Genomic DNA, 20,335 nt, shown 5'->3' with positions numbered 1-20,335 from the left:
AGTCTAAAGGTTTTCGCTTGAGTAGATCTAAAACAGAATATATGGAGTGTAATTTTAGTAGTAATAGACCTAGTGAGGGGATTGTGACTTTGGGGGCGATCAAGTCATTAATAAGAGTACACATTTTAGATATCTTGGATCTCTTGTTCAGAGTGATGGTGAAATAGATGGGAATATTATCATCAGAATTCAAGTTGGATAGTTGAAGTGAAGGAAGGCTTTGGGCTTATTGTGCGATAGAAAAGTCCCCTTCAAAGTTGCGACATAAGTCAGGAGGACCGTATTCAACGGGCGACGGATGTCAAAAAGACTGTAGTCGGTGGGCGACATAAGTCAGGAGGACCGTAGTCGGCTGGCGACGGAGGTTGGAAGGACTGTAGTCTGACGACGAAGATCAGTAGGACAGCGTCAGGTAGAAGTCCAGCAATGAAAAGAAATGCATCTTCGCATAGACGTCCAGCGGAGTCCGATAACCGGTAGAAGTCCGGCGTCGGGTAGAAGCTTGGCGAAGAGTGAAGGTCCGACGTCGGGCAGAAGTCCGACGTCTTTGGTGGCAGAGGAGAACTCCGTCTTCACTTGGGCGGAGTTTCGGCGTCATGAGGGAATTCTCTTGTAAATTGGGAAGAATTTCAGCATCCCATGGAAGTTGGGCAGAATTCTGGCGTTCTCTCGAAAATCCGGCAGGGTTCCGGCGTCTTCAGGCGGCAGGAAGAGCTCCAACGGCGGTGGTCGAGGAGGTGAGGAATCTCCTATTCCCCTTTCTCCTTCTTCTTCTCTCTCTTCCCTTCCCCCTCTTGTGTAGAATGAGGGCTCTATTTATAGTTTTTTCTGGAGTGGCATAGCCCGTAAATAGGTGTGAGATCAAGGGCGAATTGTGAGTGGTTTGAATGGACGGCCGATATCGAATCCTTTGATCATGTACCGTTCGTTGGTCATTTGAAGGCCTTAATGATGTCGGAATTTGATGATCTTGGGCTCGTTGGATTCGTCTCGTCGAGCCGTTCGATTCGAGTATAAGCTCGTCAAAATCGGAGACCGTTTGGTTACTCAAATTGCGGTTTGAACCTTCCAACAACGCTTTGAACCCTTGATTCAGACTCATTTGGGCTCGGATTGGGTTGATCTTGGAATCGTTGGGTTCGTATTTTCGAGACGCTCAGTTTGACTATAAGCTCGCTGAAATCGGAGTTCATATGCTCCCAAAATTAATTTTTGAAGTTTCCGAACTGATTTTGCCTCGAGATTCGTGCCCAATCAAGATAATTTTGTGATGACGTATCAATAATTTTTGGGATTTCTTTTTTAATCACAAAAAAAAAAAGCTTGTTCACATTTGAAATTTTGTTTAATTTAAGAAGTAATTTAAATTTGATTGATTCTATAAATTTATTTATTTAATGAGTCAACTATAAATAAATTATTATTGCATCATAATTTGATTGTGTATATATTTAATAATTTTTTATTATGAGTAATATTTTTTAAAATAAATGATGCAAATTTGTTAATTAAAAAAATAACTCTCGTTGTCTTATTGGTTTTTCAGAACCATGCTGTTAAGTGCTGGTCGAGAATTTCCTTCCAACGGATATTATTATATTTATGAAGAGGTTATGTTAGGCCCAATAATTAACAAATCAAACATAAATACAAAATTTTCAGCCCTATCCATCGTTCGATGTGCGCAAGTGACCATCTGACCGTCCGTTACATATCCGATAAAGAATACGGCGCCACTTGGAGGTGAACATCATTTTCCAAGTGAAAGTAAGCAGAAAAGTATTCGAAAAAGAAAAAAGCGAATCCAAAACGACTATCTAACGCGTCCACGTGGCAATTTGGACGGGGAGGATCAGAGTCTGATCATAGCTTTTTACCAATTAAAGTACACTAAAATATCTCGCCTTCATCCCAACTTTCTTACCCTCTTTGCGTTCTGCTCATCCTTCCTGCAATCAGAGCCATAAATCTCATCGGATCAGCTTGAATTGCAATGGAATTTGCCCTTTAGAAGCAAATCTGGTCGCCCGCCCCGAGTCGGTTGATCAAGGTCTTCCTGCGATGGCCGAGGATTCCGGCGAAAGAGATTCTGTGCGATTGCCTCCCGAAGACGATGCCGATGGGGGCGTCAGAGACGGGAGAGGAGTTCATGGAGACGACGTTCGAGTGCTGGAGTGGGTGGACGGGTTGCCTAGCGGCGAAGATCTTATTCCCCTGTCCCAGCCGCTGGTCTCGCCGGAGTTGGCTGCCGCCTTCAGCATCCCGCCGCCGGACCTCAAAACTATGCTGGATATCCACCGCGCCACCCAGCACACTATATCCAACCTCCGCCGACAACAGAATCCCTCCAAGTCCACTACAGCAGCTGCCCCTCCCAAACCCTTTTCAGCCGCCGATCCCAAGGAATCTTCTACCTCACAGAAGCCATCCCGATGCACTGACCAGGGTCTAGAATCTTCTGCCATGGAAACGATTGCAGAAATAGAGGGTGATTCCTCCTCCCTCCCCACCGAGAACTCAGCTGAAGACAACTCTGGCCGAATGCCGAAGCGGCCGCGGCTGGTGTGGACGCCACAACTCCATAAGAGATTCGTGGACGTAGTCGCTCACCTCGGCATCAAGAACGCCGTGCCCAAAACTATTATGCAGCTGATGAACGTGGATGGTCTAACCAGGGAGAACGTCGCCAGCCATCTGCAGAAGTACAGGCTGTACTTGAAGAGAATGCAGGGGCTTTCTAATGATGGTCCTTCTTCCTCCGATCATCTCTTCGCTTCGACACCAGTGCCGCAGAGCCTTCAAGAACAGCCGATGCCATATGCCGTGCCGACAATGATACCTATGCAGGTTTACGGCATACCGCATCACCATGCTCATGGAGTGGTTCCGGTGAATAATCATCTAGCCGGCCGATTATATAACGGTTTTGATTCTTTTCAACCCTATGCGCACAATGATTGGTCGGGTGGAAGCAAATTTGCCTCAATCGTTTCTAACGCTCATGTTTCTCCCAATGATAATAATAGAACTGGAGAAAAACGGAAGCAATAAATAAATTTTCCTGGTTAAGTTTGATTGCAGATGCAGGACTTCTATAAGTTTAGCTTCCTTGTGATTCTTTCTGAGGTATGCCCAATACAATTTCTACTTTAATTTATGATCTAGGGTTTGAGTTCGATTAGTGAAAAATTGGAAACGCATTTTCCTTAAAAATGTTTGCTTCATATCTTCAAATTCTCCAGGTTTGAATCTTAATTGTGTGAAATAGCAGTATTTTCTAGACGCTTTTATAAACTACCTATAATTAGAGGCCTATTATCTCAGTTCTGTGTGGCTTTCATATTGCCTGTTTTGAGATTCTTGCAAAAGCTTATTGCATTCAGATTCTTCCCACTATTGTAGTTAAGCTCGTGACCATGCACGTTCAATAATGGACTATTGTTCTATCTTCTCTGATCTCCTTGTTTTCTGTTTTAAGTTAATTATATAAACTCGCACTGATTGTGTCTGTGATCCCGCACTACCATATGGGACAAGCACAAGCACAAGACTGCCTATGTTAATGTGCTATTTTATTTTACTATGTTTGCTTTGCTTGATGTGCCGGTAATTAATTTGATGTCCATATTAATATTTCTCTAGTTTTCTGAGGAGATGCAAGTTTTAATTACTTGTTATCTTGTTATTTATATCTCATTTACTCTTTGATGTCATCTTCATCTCCATTATAAGTATAAAAAGACCCTTTTTTTCACATACTCAACAACAACAACAACATCAAGCCTTCGTGCCACTACGTGGGGTCGGCCACATGAATCTTTTTTCTCCATTTTGTCTTGTTAAAAGTTAAGTTCTCGTTTAAATCTAATAAAGAAAGATTATATCTAATATTTTCTAACCCAGTCTTTTTAGGTCTACATCTACCTTTTGTAACATAAGTCAAATATAATACATCTACTTTCCTAACGGGGTCATTAGAAGGCTTCCGTTCTATAAGACTAAACCATCTAAGGTTACTCTCTCTAATCTTATCTTCCACTGGAGCTACTCCAACATTTTCACGTATATGCTCATTTCATATCCTATCTCTAAGGGTAAAACCACTCATCCGCCTGAGCATCTTCATCTCTGCAACTTATGCTTCTCTTTTTATGGCCAACATTCGGTACCATCAAGCATTGCAGGACTCACCACCATCTTATAGAATTTTCCCTTAAGTTTGAGGGGGACTTTTCTATCACACAACAAGTCCGATGCATTCCTCCGCTTCAACCATCCAACTTGAATTCTGCTGATAATATTCTCATCTATTTCACCATCACTCTGATTTTTTTTTCATATATTCAGTGGATTTTTTTTTAGCCAAGATGAGCGTTTTAGAAATTATAAGTATTAAAAGACTCTTTTTATCTTACTCTTAGGCTTGATTTGGGATGGTTTTCTTTCCGTTTTTTAAAACAGTTTTCTAGTGTAATAATTATTGTACTAGAAAGTTGTTTTAAGAAACATTAATAAAGCCTTAAAGCTTAGCCTCTCAGGATTAACTTTTTAAGCTAGGGTGGGCGTTTGAATCTGACCCACCAGAATACTCAAATTTATTTCCAACCGATTCACTGCGAGTTTGTGCACTTTCATTGGATTTTTTTAAATTATTTCTCTGTTTCGTTCATTTTTTTTGACTTGGTGACAAACTATCTTCTTCAGCTATTCAATGTATCATTTTGGATTCCATTACACTCAAAGCAGCTAACTTGATCAGGAGTTATATTGAGGTGTGGTGAGAGATTGTGAGATTTTAGTTGTTGGATTAATGATCTTGAAGGATGTTAATGATGTAGAGAAAAAAAAGTTTTGAATAATTTAGAGCATGTATTAAAGAGGAAAGTGAATCATATAAAATAATAAAGATAATTATATAATCTCATCAAACACCAATCAAATGAAGAGCACTTCTTCACCAAGTGATTTCATTTCCATAAATCATAATTATAATGCATATCGTCTCATATTTATAGGCATTACCAAATTATTAGGCAACCAATTATATGGGGAAAAATGGGAGGAAATAATGAAGTTTTTAGATATTAAAGAAAAAGAGTTTCAACCATTTATTTTTTTATGCTTCATCTATCACAAATCACATCATAGTTGGGCATATTAGTCTCAATATTGAAAATAAAATATAAAGTGAACAAAGTATAAATTATTTCGAATAACTGGCTCTTTATTAGGCCCATGTAATTGGGCTTTTTCTTTAATTTTGTTCTTGGGCTTTATCCTTAGCTCATATAATTAAGCTTTTAACTTGGTTATTTTGGTCCATGTGATTGTCTATATCAACTCCCCCAAGCTCTGCTGAACTTTGCTCTATGAGTTAATATTTAAATAGTCTTCTACCAATTGTGGCGATAATGTCACACAATCATTATAAGTTGGACATGTATTATTGCTTGGTATTTTATTTTTCTAGCAAATTAAAAAGCCAACTTATACAATGGGTGTTTTATTAGTAATGATATAATCCATCTAAAAAAATGACAGATTTTTCAAGTGATGAATTAAGTTTTTTTTTTTGCTAAAAAGTTAAATTGAATAAGTGAAAGTTTGTTAACTCTCTTACTTGATAAAATATTTCAAATGTTAAAAATAAAATAGATTAAGATCAATGTGGTAAATAAGATCCAATTTTCTTATGAATTTTGAAGGAGCACACTTAACTTTGAAATTTCTCAATGAAATTTTAATAATTACATTGAAGTTATTGATGTCCTCGTTAGTATCCATATCCTAAAATCATTCATCAGACACATAAGATTCTAGAGGTGGCTTCTACAGGTTTAAGTGATGGCTTCCATCATATAGCACTTTATCCCATATAGAATTCAATAGATGGTCTCTATGGCATTGTATTTTATTCTGCTTCTGACTGTTGTATTGCTTTGATACCCTCTATAACATTCTAAACTTTTAACTATCAAGGTATCATCTACTTTGGTATACTGCCCTCGTACTTTTGTTATGTTAGTACAATTTCATAGAAGGTCACCCATCTCAGGAGTAATCCTGCATGAGTATGCTTAACCTTGAAGTTTCTTAATAAAATTCTAACCAATACATCAAAAGATGCATTGAAATTTAAGATTTGAACTTCTTTTAACGTAAGGGCTCTCACAAAACAATTTGTCATTAATTGAAGTAATCTGTGTTATGGTATCATTTTAGACTTTATCTTGAAATTGTTTGATTACATCAAATTATCAACTGTTACATTCAAATTGTCAACTATTACATCAAATTATGCATAATAAGAAAATTTATGGGATCAGAGATTGATTACATCAATTTTTCACCTAAGATTTTAACCATATATTATCTCAAATTGTGATGCTTTGATTATTTTAGAGATAATGCTATTATATATGAATTCGGATGTAGACAAATATAAATTTCAATTTGTTTATTTTTTTCCTACATGACATCTAAGTATGTTTCATAATATTCAATTTGAGATTTTCAATTAGGTGCCAAATAATATTAATAAAGTTTTTGAGAAATATGAAATGAATTTAATTTTACTATGAAAGACAATGGTTGAAGGAAGGTCATGGAGACAGATAATTTACTCAAAGAATAATATAGCAATATGAGAATTATCATTAGTTTTTTAGCAATGTAAGAAATGGGTCATATTGGAGAACTTGTCAACTATTACAAAAATACTATTATGTCCTCTAGTTATACATGCAACACTAAGATAAAATTCATGGAGATATCTTTTTAAGGTCTATAAGCGATGGGCAGATTTTCAAAATATTCATTGGAATAATGTTTGGTCATTTTGGCTTGTTTATATATTAGATATTGGACCACTAATTTTTGAATATCTCATTTAAGTGAAGGAAAAATTGAATTTTCATTTATGACTTAATTTTTATTGTGTATTATAAATTTAAGGACATTATGATCTGAATTAAGAATGAACTTCCTATATAAATATATTGGAGTCAGAGTCTCAACGATTGATAATATCATAACTTTCTTTTTTATATGCTGAACATTTTACTTGTTGACTTTGGCAAAGATCAGAAGAGTTAGAAGATTAATCGCTAACCAAATATCAAATTTATTAACAATTTTGAATATGTCATTCGCAGACTTGTAGCATATAGGGAGATTTAAAAGCTTAATTCAAATAAGAATTTCTTTAAAATCCTCTTTTATAGAAGAAATTATTCTGCGTGGAGACCGGATGCATAACGTCGTCCGGAGTCTAATCAGAATGCGCCACATCAATGGTACCGAGCCATGGTGCCTAACAAAAAAATGACATGATGCATTCTGATTGATCTCTAAAGTGTGCACATAGAATAATTAATCCTTTCATAGAGACAAAAATGTGATGCCTAAGTTTTGAAGACAAATAATGGCATATGGCCATAAAATTGACAAGTTCAATGGGTACAAGGCAAAAAAATTGGAATGAGAACATTTCAATCATGTCAGTGTTTGCCACAAAATTATAATGTTTAAGATATAAAATTATATATTTATACTAAAACCCGTACATCATTAAATAAATTCCCACATACACTATATATATATTATTTGTGACGAGGAACCAATCCATAAAACGGTATGTTAATCCTGGTCAATCTAGCAGGCAACCCATACTAATTTACCTGGGCCAACACTTAAGGCTGTAACGGCCGCCCATGGGATTCGAGCTCGAGACCTGGGCTTTGCCCAGCCAAGCTCCCCCCACATGAGCTAAGCTGCGGTGGGTCACATACACTATATTATAGAACATGGGACAAAAGCAATGCATTTACACTGGTCACAAAGCACTTCCTTCGAACACATGGACGACGATCTCATCTCCTAAAAAGTGACAAGCCGACACCATGATCCCAACCTAAACTCCTTATCATTTACTTATCCTCACACACTATTATTATAAATAACAACTAGCTATTACTCAGTAACATGCTCATATTTTTTCCGAATGGTTATGTTAACAATATGCTCTAATAAAAATATCCAAAATTATATTCTGAGTGAATCCAAAATTATATGCTCACCTACGATGTTTTGAGCAATTTCTATAGAAGCAGCAGAACGATCCGTCGATCAAAAATTAAAATTTCCCCTCTCTCCTTCTTCCCCCTTCTCCTTTTCCTCGCTCGGAAAGCCGGTGCAGCTAGCGATGAGGGTGAGGGGCGATGAGGGGAGAAATATAATAATAATTAGTGTGTAGCATTGCAACGCCATAATTCAGCGACACAATGTTGCATGCTAAATCTAGAATTACTGTAGAACAGTCTTCAATGCTGCGATGATATTTTCTAACACCATTGCACTCCAGACCAGGCGCCGCTACGCTGCAATTCAAACAAAAATTTAGTTTTACTTGTTAATATGTTTTTTTTAGAAATTTCGAGGCGTTACATATAATATAATAACTCCTAATCATTTTATACTTGGCATTATACTACTCATTTCAATTAAATGACATATAAAAAAAAATCACCTAGTGAACTTTTAATATTAACTAGTCATAATACTAATAACAATATCTACCATAGATAAAAATTTATAGTGTGAAAAATCATTAAAGTAAGATATATTATATTTTTATCAACTTTAGGAGGAAGGAAAATAGACAAAATATGAAATAATTGAAAACAGAAGTAGGGTTACAATTACCAAAACAAGGTCTCTTAATTGTATGCTTTGCTACTTACTTTCTCTGGAAGGAAAGAAATGAAAGAAGATTCAATTCTAAGCTTAGAAGTGTCTCTTCTCTTTGTTCCTTAATGAAAGTGGCTGTGGAGGTGAAAGTTTCCAACTGGATGCATGGTGAAAATCTCAGAATTCCTTGGCCTTCTTAATGGTGATCATTTTGATTAGGGGTATTTGGACTTTTTATTTCTGCTAGTTAATCTTCTTAAGATGGGCGGTTATTGCTTGGACCTTGTTTTGGTTCATTACTGCTGTTGTTATGTTATATGAAGCTCAGTTTTGTTTGGGGCGTTGGCTGGAATTTCTGTTATGCAGCCCATGTGTTGATTACTGTCAGTCTCATGCCATCGGCTGTGAATTTTTGATATGGAATAGTTTCGCTGCTTCAGCTCTACATGTCCCTCTCGGCTTTGAATTTTTGATGTGGAACATTTTTGCTGCTTCAGTTCTACATATCCTTGGATGGCCTGTTTGACAACCTTGGACTTATTTGCTTGGCGGAAATTTTTCGATACAGGACAATGATGTAGCTGCTAATCATCTCCTTGGACGACCTCTGGGGCAACCAGGAGATATCTGCTCGGTCGCGTCGGAAACATGATGGTATTGTTTGGATTAGCAGCCTGAGTCCAATATGTTGCCCATACAAATTTTTTGCTTCAATTGTCATTTGTAACTTCTCTGTTTTAAGTTTCTTTTTGGAGGTATAAGTTTTTGGTTGGACATCCTCTTTTGTATGATGTTTAACCTTTTTATTATTTCTTACTCGTAACATTTATATTTGGAATATATGGGCTGCTGCCCTCATTTTTCCAAAAAAAAAAAAAAAAAAATTACCTATCACAATATGAATATTTTTCTCAAAAACGTCAAACGAAAATGCTCCAAAGAGAACTCTCACTCTCCTCCCTTCTCTCACTTTTGTCTCTCTTTTATCTCGGGTATTATATATATAATTTTCCTACCCTAACGCCGCAGCACACTCTTGGCTAATTTTCAGAACAATAGGGAAATTAAATTTTTGACCGTTACAAAATATCCGTTAATTATTGAGAATGCTCCTTTTGAGGTTGAATGTTTCCCTTAGTGTTCAATATATATTAGGTGAAGCTCGGCACACATTAGGTATTAATCTCTAATTTGTTTAAATATTGGGATTTATAAGTTTTAAAGAATATATTATCAATATTATCTTTGATAAGCATCACTAAGTTTGTTTTAAACTCCATGTTTATATTTTAGGACAAATGAGTAATTCTAGACGAACCCGATGCATTTGGCATGCTTATGAGTTAATTTTTATTGTGTATTTATAAATTTAAGGACATTATGATCTGATTTAAGAATGAACTTTCTATACAAAAATATTAGCGTCAGTGTCTAACTATTGATAATGTCATGAATTTTTTTTATATATATGTTGAACCTTTGCATGTTGACTTTGGCAAAGATTAGACGAGTTAGAAGATTGACCACAAACAAAATATCAATTTTATTCACAATTTTGAATATGTCATTCGCAGAGTTGCAACATAGAGAGAGATTTGAAAGTTGAACCCAAATAAGAATTTCTTTAAAATCCTCTTTCATAGAATTTATTATTCTATGCGGACGCCAAACATCATCCGGGGACCAACCAGATTGCATCACATCACCTCTTCATTGTATTGTGCTCGATACTGCTATACTGACGTGATTGCACATGAGTATTCTCCAAATATAAAACTGCATCTAACCTTCACATAGAATAATTTCTCCTTTCGCAGGGACAAAATGTGATGCCTAAGTTTTGAAGACAAATATTCACGAATGGCCATAAAATTGACAACTTCAATGGACAGAGGGCAAAATTTTTTTGAATGAAAGCATTTCAATCATGCAATGTTTGCCACACAAAAGTTGAATGTTTAAAATATAAAATTATATATTTATATTAAAATCCGGACAACGTTAAATAAATTCCCACATACACTATATTACAGAACATGGGACAAAAGCAATGTATTCACGCTGGCAAGAGCACTTCCATCAAACACATGGACGACGATCTCATCTCCCAAAAAGTGACAAGCCGGCACCATGATCCCAACCTGAACTCCCTATCGCCGCCACAGTTCCATCGCCGGAGCCGGAAAGACTGGCATCCCCAAGCAACCTCTTCTTCATAGAACCAGAATGGAAAATAAGCAAATCCTCCTCCGTCAACGCCGGAATACTCAATTCCCCTTCCAAATACTGCACCACCTGCCTCATTCTCGGCCGCGCCACCGCCGCCGGCGAAGAACACATCAATCCTAAACTCAAAACCATCTCCATCTCTTTTACAACAAACGTATTCCCCAATCTCCTATCCCTTGCTTCAATCAACTCTCCTCTCTCCATAAACTCCAGTACCCAGTCCACAAGCACGAGCTCCACTCCAGTCGTCTTAAACTCAACTGGTTTCTTCCCGCAAGCGACTTCTAGGAGAAACGCCCCGAAAGCAAAAACATCAGAGCTGGTTGTCGATTTCCCCGTTCTAGACAGCTCCGGAGCGAGATAACCCAGCGTTCCAACCACACGCGTCGTCTCCGCCATGCTCCCGCGGTCGTGTAGCCTTGCGAGCCCGAAGTCTCCGAGCTTTCCGTTGAAATCAGCGTCGAGGAGGACATTGCTCGCCTTAATGTCCCTGTGAAGCACCACTTGTTCCCATTCCTCGTGTAGATAAAGCAGCCCTGCCGCGATGCCTTTGATGATGTTAAATCTTTGTGTCCATGTGAGAGATTGCTCCACTCTGTTGAAAAGGTAATGATCGAGGCTGCCGTTGGGCATGAAATCGTAGACAAGGATGAGTTGTCCTTGGCTTCGTGTGTATCCGTGGAGCTGAACTAAGTTCCGGTGGCGGAGCCGGCCGATGGTTGCAATCTCTGCTATGAATTCCTTCATTCCCTGTCTCGAATCATGGGAGATTCTTTTTACTGCAATCTCTTGCTTTGATTTGGACAGCACGCCTTTGTATACTTCGCCAAATCCCCCGTTTCCTAGAAGGTTCTCAACGCTGAAACCTCTAGTCGCTTTGTGTAGATCTCTGTATGACAGTCTCTGCAGACCGTACTCGGTTTCCCATTCCTCTGCCGCCTCTGCAAGTCTCCTCCTTTGCTTAAACACTAGAAAGAGAGAACCTAAGACCATTACGAGAAACACGATGATGGTTACCGGAAACCAAAAGAGAATCGCTTTTTTTCTCTTTTTGTCATCTGGAAGTTCCAAAAGAGACGGGAGATTAGAAGCTAGGAGCTCTGCTTCTCTGCCGTTCAAACTGAAGCTCCATCCGAGAATGTAATGCGAACCGGCGGCTGCACCGGTGGAAGAAGAGAACCCCACGTACATTTCGCTTAGAAGAACTGAGGAGAGGTTGATGGTGTAAGACATAAGAGGTAAAAACGGCTTCGGGCTACTAAAGGGAGCTAATGTCACATTAAACTCCATCTTCTTCGCATCATACTCTGCCCAAACTCGCATTGTCTGGCTGCTAATCAAGCTCAAATTTCGAAAAAGGGAAGAGCTTTGGGCGTATGAAGCCGGAGCGGCGACGACGGAAGTTAAGCTATTTAAGTTGATGCCGACGTGGTTGTCGTTGATGTCGTCAAACTCCCTGTTCTCAATGGTGTCAAGCTCAACAGCGACGATGTGGTTGGTGGGTTGGCCGTTGCTGGAGAGGTTAAAGAGACCGAGGAACTGGCTGGGAAGGGTGGAGTAGAGGTTTGGGGTAGGGGAGATGGCAAAGGCGAGACCTTCGGAACTGATTTCTGTGTAGTGTGGGACGATAGCGAAGACGAAGGAAGTGGAGAATGAGGAGGGTTCGCCGGAGGAGTTGAGAAAGGGGAAAGGGGTTGGGTAGAATGCGTGGCTGAATTCTTGGTTTGTGGCGTTGGTGAGGCGGAGGAGGCCGGTGACCTCTATCTCGGCGGCGCCGTTGAGGATGAGTCCACCGGCTTGGAACCCGTTGAAGACGAATTCTGTAGCCCCGGCCGCCGCCGGTACGGTTATGAGTGTTAGAATAAAGAGGAGAAAGCAAGAAGAGAAGGCACGAAGCATCGTTTACACCTCACTTTGTGGAGAGATCGTGAAGATGATTTTGATCATAATAAAAAAGAGAATGTATCCAAATAAAAATAAAAATAAAAATAAAAACAATGCACCAAACAGCTGTACTGATGTATCTCCGTTGTATATAATATATAATATGAATGTGATATATATATATATATATAAATACGATAAGTCTGGCCCAATTATGACGTGATTAATTTTTTAATTTAAATAAATTAAATGAATATTTAATTTAATTAAGTTTATAATATTTTTTTATAGAATATATATTTCAATTATATGAATTAGATTATATATTTTTTATTTTTATTAAAGATATACAATTATTATACTATACTTTAAGTCTTTTCAATTTGAATAAAATTTTAATAATGTATCATATAAATATATTCATTTGAATACTATGTATTTGCCTAATCTTTAAGGATGGGATATTTTGTTGTTTAATAAATAGGACATTAGTATTCGGTAAAAGATTAATTTATTGATGGTTTAAATGTTTATGTAGTGGGTTATTTTATATTATTCAATCAATATTTTTATTTTATATACTATTTTATATTATTCAATCAATATTTTTATTTAATATAATATAAAAATTGTATGTATTTTATTATATATATAGATATATCATAAATGATTTATCTTGAGTAGACAAGAATCTTGAGGCAAAATTGAATTGGAAACTTTCGAAATTAAATCTGAGACCATCCAAACTCTAATATCAATAAACTTATAGTCGAATTAAACGTCTTGGAAAGACGAACCCAACTACACCAAAATTAGTGAAATTCAAGCCTAAATGAGCCCAAATCAATGTTCCAAAATATTTGAAGGTTCAAAGCATAATTTGGACTACCAAATGAATTCCAAACATGACATGCTTATAGTCAAATCGAGCGGTTTGACGAGACATATCCAACAAGCTCCAGATAGCCGAAAGTTTGCTAAAAAATAATATATCACAAATTTTATAAGTTTTGACCAAATTAAAATTTATATAAAATATAATATGAAAAAGTATTGAAATCAAAGATAATATAATTGTTGCTTACAATGAGAAAAGCAACTTTTTCAAGAGGACCAATTGACAAAAAATGCACTGATCATCAAATCCTAAGTTTTCTTTTTGTCTCCCTCTCTTTTCTCTTTCTTTTCTCTTTGATTTTTGGTTTATATTTCCCTGTTCAGTTGAATGAATATGGAATAGGCAATTGATGGACTTTCTTAGTGGATGAGGATATTTAAAATAAAATAATAATATAATATAAAGGTAGTTATGCAATTTATTTATTTTTTAGTGTAAAATTTATCTAAATCCTTTTTATATCTTCAAATTTTGGGAACTAAAAATTATAAAAAAATATTCATAACATAGCACATGTCTAGAAAATTCTGGTGAAATCGGTTTGCAAAACGAACATCTAAATATCCTAAAAACTTCACTTATGCCGATATGTGCCAATTTTTCATATTGCCCATGAAATTAGAAGATAATTAGTATAATTAAAACACACTAATAAGTATGATATGATGAAGATGGTTTGCAATTTGAAATTGTAATGACTCCTAAAATATTATTTAACTATCTTAAAATATGAACTATTACGATCTCTCCATCTATAAAACAAAAGAAAAGAAAACTTAATTCTTCAATTTGTTAAATAAACTAGTTTGAGACAAAACAAATCAATTTGTTATCAATAAATTCAAAATAATATTGATCATTCGCTTATCATTTCTTTCAATCAATTATGCATTCGATCAATCTTTCACACTCATGCACCATTAAATTATATATCATATGAATGAGACTATGCAATGCTTATTACTCAAATAAATACATATGATTGAGAATTCTATCGTTAGATCCTCCCAACACATTATCCTGTTGAATCAAATTATAAACTATGGATCTTACTGTTGTTAGTGCTGATGTAACAGAATTTGTGGGCTATTTTTTTTGACTTTCGCTAGCTCCCATTTCATTTGTTCTGCTCATAGATCCCTCACTGTATTCTCTGGATCCAATTGTCCTCTATCTATAACCTTATTTGGATTGTTTTGCTCCAACCACAAATCTTCATCCTTTAAATCTCATATTGCAATCTATAATCTTATGTCCATATTGCACACATCTAAAACTTTGTCATGCTCCGAGATTTTGAGTCATGTTCAATTAATGGTTATTAGAGTTGTCGCTCCTGCCTATTGGCATATCTTGCCCCCTTATAACTTCATATTCTGAATCATGATTCTTAAATCTTTAATTTTGCATTGCAATTACATCATAACCCATAATATAAAGGAAAGCCCACTAGCCTTATACAATGTATCTTGCATTGTGATTACTCCTATACTGGGTATCTTACTTCGGCCAATCTGAGTTGTTTAACAACTATATAGTCTTTCTTTATTACATATGAATGTCACATGCATCATATATCAATTATATAATTTTTACCTATGAATGAAATGATATAATAAAATATAAAAAATAGAAAAAGTATTAATAAAAATTTATAACTTTCATTTTATAGATAAAATTCATAATATGCTAGTCAAAATACTCATATTGACGTTATCCATCACATATAAAAAATTATGCGGTGAAAGTTTGTTAAAAATTAAGATATCACAACTTTTGTAAATTTTGACTAAATTTAAATGCATAAAATATAAAATATGTAAAATCATTGAAATCATAGGTAAGGTAATGACAGCTTACAATAAGACGAGCAACTTTTCCAACATGCAGAGAAAATCACTTTACGACCTTCAAACCCTAAGTTTTCTTTCTCTGTCCCTCTCTTCTCCCTTTAATTTTTTGTTTATATTTCTCTCTTTAGTCGGATGAACGGGGAAAGGGCATTTGATGGATTATGTGAGTGAATGGGGATATTTTGAATAAAATAATAATATGATACAAAGGTAATTATGCAATTTATTTAAATTTTAGCATAAAACTTATATAAATCATTTTATATCTTAATATCTTGGGCTCTAAAAATTATAAAAAATATTTATAAAATAAAACATATCTAAAAAACTCGGGTGAAATTGATTTGCAAAACGACATCTAACATTCCAAAAAATTCCACTTACACCGACATATGTCACTTTCTTACACTGCCCCTAAAATTAGGAGGAAATTATTATAATTATAACATAATAATAGATATGATATGATGAAGATAGTTTGTAAATTGGATTTATAATAATTACTAAAATATTATTTAACCTTATCAAAATATAGGATATTACAAGTTTTGGATATATGACATTTTATTTAATATGACTATAGAAAGAATATTGGGTGCAAAATGTTCAGGAGTGAATATACTACATTTAAATATGAGATATATGACATGCATATGGTTCTTATTCATTTGGCATAACATTTATTTTTCTAAAATGCATGCATATTGATGTGCACACTTGATAGGTCTACATGTTATGATAATTACATATGATTTGTAGAAAATATATGTTATTTTGATATAGATGATATAAAATGCATGTAAGAGCAAGCAAAATGAAGGAACTTTAGATGAGATAGATGAGATTGGTACTTATATGATTAAGAAGACTAATAATTGATATAAAAGTAACAAGAGATTAATGATGGATGTAACTAATAACTAATAAGACTGATGATAAACAAAACTAATGTATGTTGAGTGAATACTGATATTGATGATTGATAAGTTCGATAATAGATAAGATTGATGATTGATGAAACTGATAACAGATAATCAATGATACCAATTCCTGGTGGGTTAACCATAGGACTAATGAGATTGATTTCTATTTGGTTGACCTTGAGACATATATATACATGATACATTATATACAAGATATGTAAAATATACATGATATAATACATATGATATATGATATGATTGATATAATTGATTGAACAATGAGATTGATTTATAAATAGAATCGATTGACTGATTGAATGATAACACAAATATTACTGATGATTGATATGCATCAAGGTTGATCCTACACTAATGTATATGAATGTATAATGTAAGATTAAAGACACATGATATATGTAATATATGATATGATTGGTTCACTTGATATAGATATAATTAATGTTTATATGAATAAGGATTATTGCATATTGTTTCTATTTTGTACATTGATTTTAGTTTTAGATTTTTGTGATTTGTTAGGCTTTCGTGATCATTATGAAATTTTTATATATTTTCAAGTAAAGATAAGAGATCAGTAGAGTGACATTGATATGGTATGCAATTTTAGATTTTCTTTTTGTTCTTATTAGTTCTTTATTTTGTAGTCATGATATATTTACAGTGATGGATTGTTGTTGGTTGAATATCATGTTTATTTTATATATTGTTTTTGGGTTATTGATCAATTTGTAAACATTGGATGAATATTAATGTATTTATATATTTTCTTGATTATATTACTAAGATGAAATTAGTAAGTTATGATTGATGATTGAGAAGATAAAAGATACAATCATTCCAATTTAGATCTTCGGGCATCACAAAGGAAGAGGTAAGTGTGCGGCATGAAGTAATGTACAAGTTGTCTCGATGAGGTGACGATGATTGCGTTCGACTACCCCATTTTGTTCTAGGGTGTATGGGCAACTATATTGGTGTGTGATGTCATGATTGGAGAAAAAGTATTGCAAGTGATGGGATGTGTATTCACTGCCACCATTGGATCATAAGATTTTAATTTGTTAGTTAAATATATATTTTTCTATAGCTACAAATATAATGATTTTTTTTTTTTTTTTTGAGGTTTTTGCTTTAGAATGCATGTGATAAAGCCATGTAAATTTAGAGAAGTCACTACGAATATAACATGCTACTTGTATCCATTAAAGGATGAGACCAAATGTGACACCCGTATCTATATTGAAATAATTGAGATTTTATTTTCTTAATCATCAGTCATAGCTTATTAATTTAAATTAATCATTCAAGCTTGGATATATATATATATAGGAAATTAATTCATATGCTTAAGAGTATTTTCTGCTTGAAGAGATTTTCTGGTTCGAGATATTAGGAAATTTTTTTCCCTTTCCACTCTTCTTTTTATTATTCTTAAAGCAATCGCTTTCAAAAGAAAAAACAAGAAAAAAAAGAAGGAGATAAACATAAAGAGTCGATCAAAGTTGCAACCATATATACTTTAAAGTATTTTTTGCTTTGGTTTCTTAATTACATTTCATTTTGGCATGTGGATTTACAAACAACGACAAAGAGACAATTACAGGTTCCCAAAACAAGAGGAATTTTAATCTCGCCTATTTTTATAATGAGGTAAGGGCAATGCCATCTTCGAAAATTTCAGCAAAAAATAGCATAAAAATCGAACGGCCATGATCAATCTAGTCAGCCTGTCAAATTCAACATTTATATCATCTGTCTTCTTATATAAATAATAAAGTTTTTGTTTTTAATATCAGGCAGAATTGGGTCCCAACTTTGAAAATTTAACACCTATAATTTTGAAAGATGGTTCTTCTCAAATGAAGTAAGATATTACTGAATCAAAAAAACTTTCCTTCATCCTCAGATGTGGAAACCTACAGATTTGAACTAACATCTGATACCTCGGGCATTAGAAGGTCACCCTCTAAAATTTGTATTTCCTGTCGCATATTTGGCCTAACTTTATCTGAATGATGTGAGCAAAGCAATCCAAGCCTCAATACAAGCTCAATTTCTTCAGGCTTGCTGTTACTTCCAGCTTCAGCACTCCAACTCTCCATAATTGTTCTTCTTCTCAAACTTTTATGCAAATAATCGACCAAATTAATAGAATTTGAATAGTCTTCTTGTAGGATTAATGATCTTCTCCCACATACAACTTCAAGCAACAGGAACCCAAATGCATAGACATCAGTGCAAGTACTCACTTTTCCAGTTTTGTTCAGTTCAGGAGCAATATAACCCATAGTTCCAACTATACGAGTTGTCTTAGAATCACTTCCATGATCATACAATCTTGATAGTCTAAAATCTCCTAGTTTTGCATTCAGTTCTTCATCAAGCAACACATTACTGGCTTTCACATCTCTGTGAATCACAACTTGTTCGAACTCCTCATGTATGTAGAGTAGTGCAGAAGCCACGCCTTTAATGATACTTAATCTCTGGTTCCAATTAAGTTTCTTCTTTCCTGTTTCGTCATAGATAAACTTATCGAGGCTTCCATTCGACATGAACTCATACACTAGAAAGAGTTCCCCTTTTGGCCGGTAGTAGCCGAGTAGCTGAACCAAGTTTATGTGACTAAGCTGTCAAGTGCTGACAATTTCAGAAACAAATTCTCTCATTCCCTGTTTTGAGTCATGAGAAATTCTTTTGACTGCAATTTCAGTCTTTGAAATTCGTAATTTTCCTTTGTATACTCTTCCAAATCCTCCAATTCCAAGTAGCTCTTCTTCACTGAAGCCTCTGGTAGCCATGTATAGCTCTCTGTAAGAGAATCTAAGATGTTGGTACTGATAAAGCTCCTAGTCATCCAATATTTCTGCATATTTTATTTTCATTACAGTTACATATGTGATTGCACTGATAGCAACTATAAGAAATGCTAGTCCTATAATAAATATCTTATAAACTAAGTCACTATTCCTTTTGTCGTATTTGTTTTGAAGGAAGGTTGGGGAGACTATTCGGATTGAGAGCAGGAGCTTGTCCATTCATCTTAAAGCTCCATCCCAAAACATAATGAGACGTTCTCATGGAACCAGATGATGAAGAATATCCAATGTACATGGAATCGAAAAAAATGGAGGAGAGATTAGTAGTCAGAGACAAGAGAGGAAGACTTGGTTTGGTTACAGTTAATGGAGATATTGTCACATTGAGCTTAGTTTCTTGGCTGTTATATTCGACCCAAACATGCATAGGCTCTCCACTGATAAGACTAAGTTTTTTACACCCACGAATTCCATTCTCATAATATGATGCTGGAGAAGCAGCCATAGTGATGTAGGCTCTTGCAAAATGAGCAAAACAAAGCAGTATATTGATAAAACAGTAACCCAGTTACTGAAGACAACAAGTTCAAAATGTATTTTTCTATCAACTAAACTTTCCTCCAGCCAAAGGAAGAAGATAACTAACCTCTCCTAAAAAGCAAATGACTAAAAAGCCAAAAAGTACTAGCAGCTACTGATAACTAGGCAGAGCCGTAAATGGCAAACAAGAATAAAAAGAGTTAGTGGGGAACGTTCCAGCCAACAGAAAATGAACTGTGTGATGTGCTACTCCGCCTCCCTTCCTTGCTTATCGAGCACCGCATCATTCGCCCCTGGTACAGAAATGTTGTTGCCAGTAAGTGCAACAACATTACTTGTAGGATCTGGCGGAGTGTAAGTAAAGATATCAGCTACATTGAACGTATGTGACGTGTTGAATTCAGCGGGCAGATCAATAACGAAAGCATTGACGTTGATCTTATGACGAACTGCGAATGGCCCAAACTTCCGTCTGCTGAG

The 20,335-nt window shown here is 35.2% G+C and overlaps 3 protein-coding genes across 3 annotated transcripts; 1 reads left to right on the top strand and 2 right to left on the bottom strand.

The window, feature by feature from the left end:
* Positions 1–1,896: 1,896 nt before the first annotated feature.
* LOC110096125 (transcription factor PCL1-like) lies at positions 1,897–3,449 on the top strand. The gene has a single exon (XM_020821896.2). It carries the CDS (start codon positions 2,062–2,064, stop codon positions 3,049–3,051), a length of 990 nt encoding a protein of 329 aa, XP_020677555.1. The 5' UTR covers positions 1,897–2,061; the 3' UTR covers positions 3,052–3,449.
* Positions 3,450–10,638: 7,189 nt separating this feature from the next.
* On the bottom strand, positions 10,639–12,897 carry LOC110096124 (L-type lectin-domain containing receptor kinase IV.1-like). Its single transcript, XM_020821895.2, has one exon. It carries the CDS (start codon positions 12,814–12,816, stop codon positions 10,789–10,791), a length of 2,028 nt encoding a protein of 675 aa, XP_020677554.1. The 5' UTR covers positions 12,817–12,897; the 3' UTR covers positions 10,639–10,788.
* A 5,515-nt stretch (positions 12,898–18,412) lies between these two features.
* On the bottom strand, positions 18,413–19,297 carry LOC114580205 (L-type lectin-domain containing receptor kinase IV.2-like). The gene is given in 1 exon segment (XM_028696938.1): positions 18,413–19,297. A coding segment is annotated over 1 exon segment (885 nt).
* Positions 19,298–20,335: the final 1,038 nt, after the last annotated feature.

Source organism: Dendrobium catenatum, unplaced genomic scaffold (assembly GCF_001605985.2).
Source record: "Dendrobium catenatum unplaced genomic scaffold, ASM160598v2 fragScaff_scaffold_99, whole genome shotgun sequence".
Lineage (NCBI taxonomy): Eukaryota > Viridiplantae > Streptophyta > Magnoliopsida > Asparagales > Orchidaceae > Dendrobium > Dendrobium catenatum.
This window is presented reverse-complemented; position numbering and strand designations above follow the sequence as displayed.

What these genes read in the sequence shown, in the direction of transcription:
- LOC110096125 (XM_020821896.2), top strand. Translation starts at nt 2,062, where the DNA reads ATGGCCGAGGATTCCGGCGAAAGAGATTCTGTGCGATTGCCTCCCGAA.
- LOC110096124 (XM_020821895.2), bottom strand. Translation starts at nt 12,816, where the DNA reads ATGCTTCGTGCCTTCTCTTCTTGCTTTCTCCTCTTTATTCTAACACTC.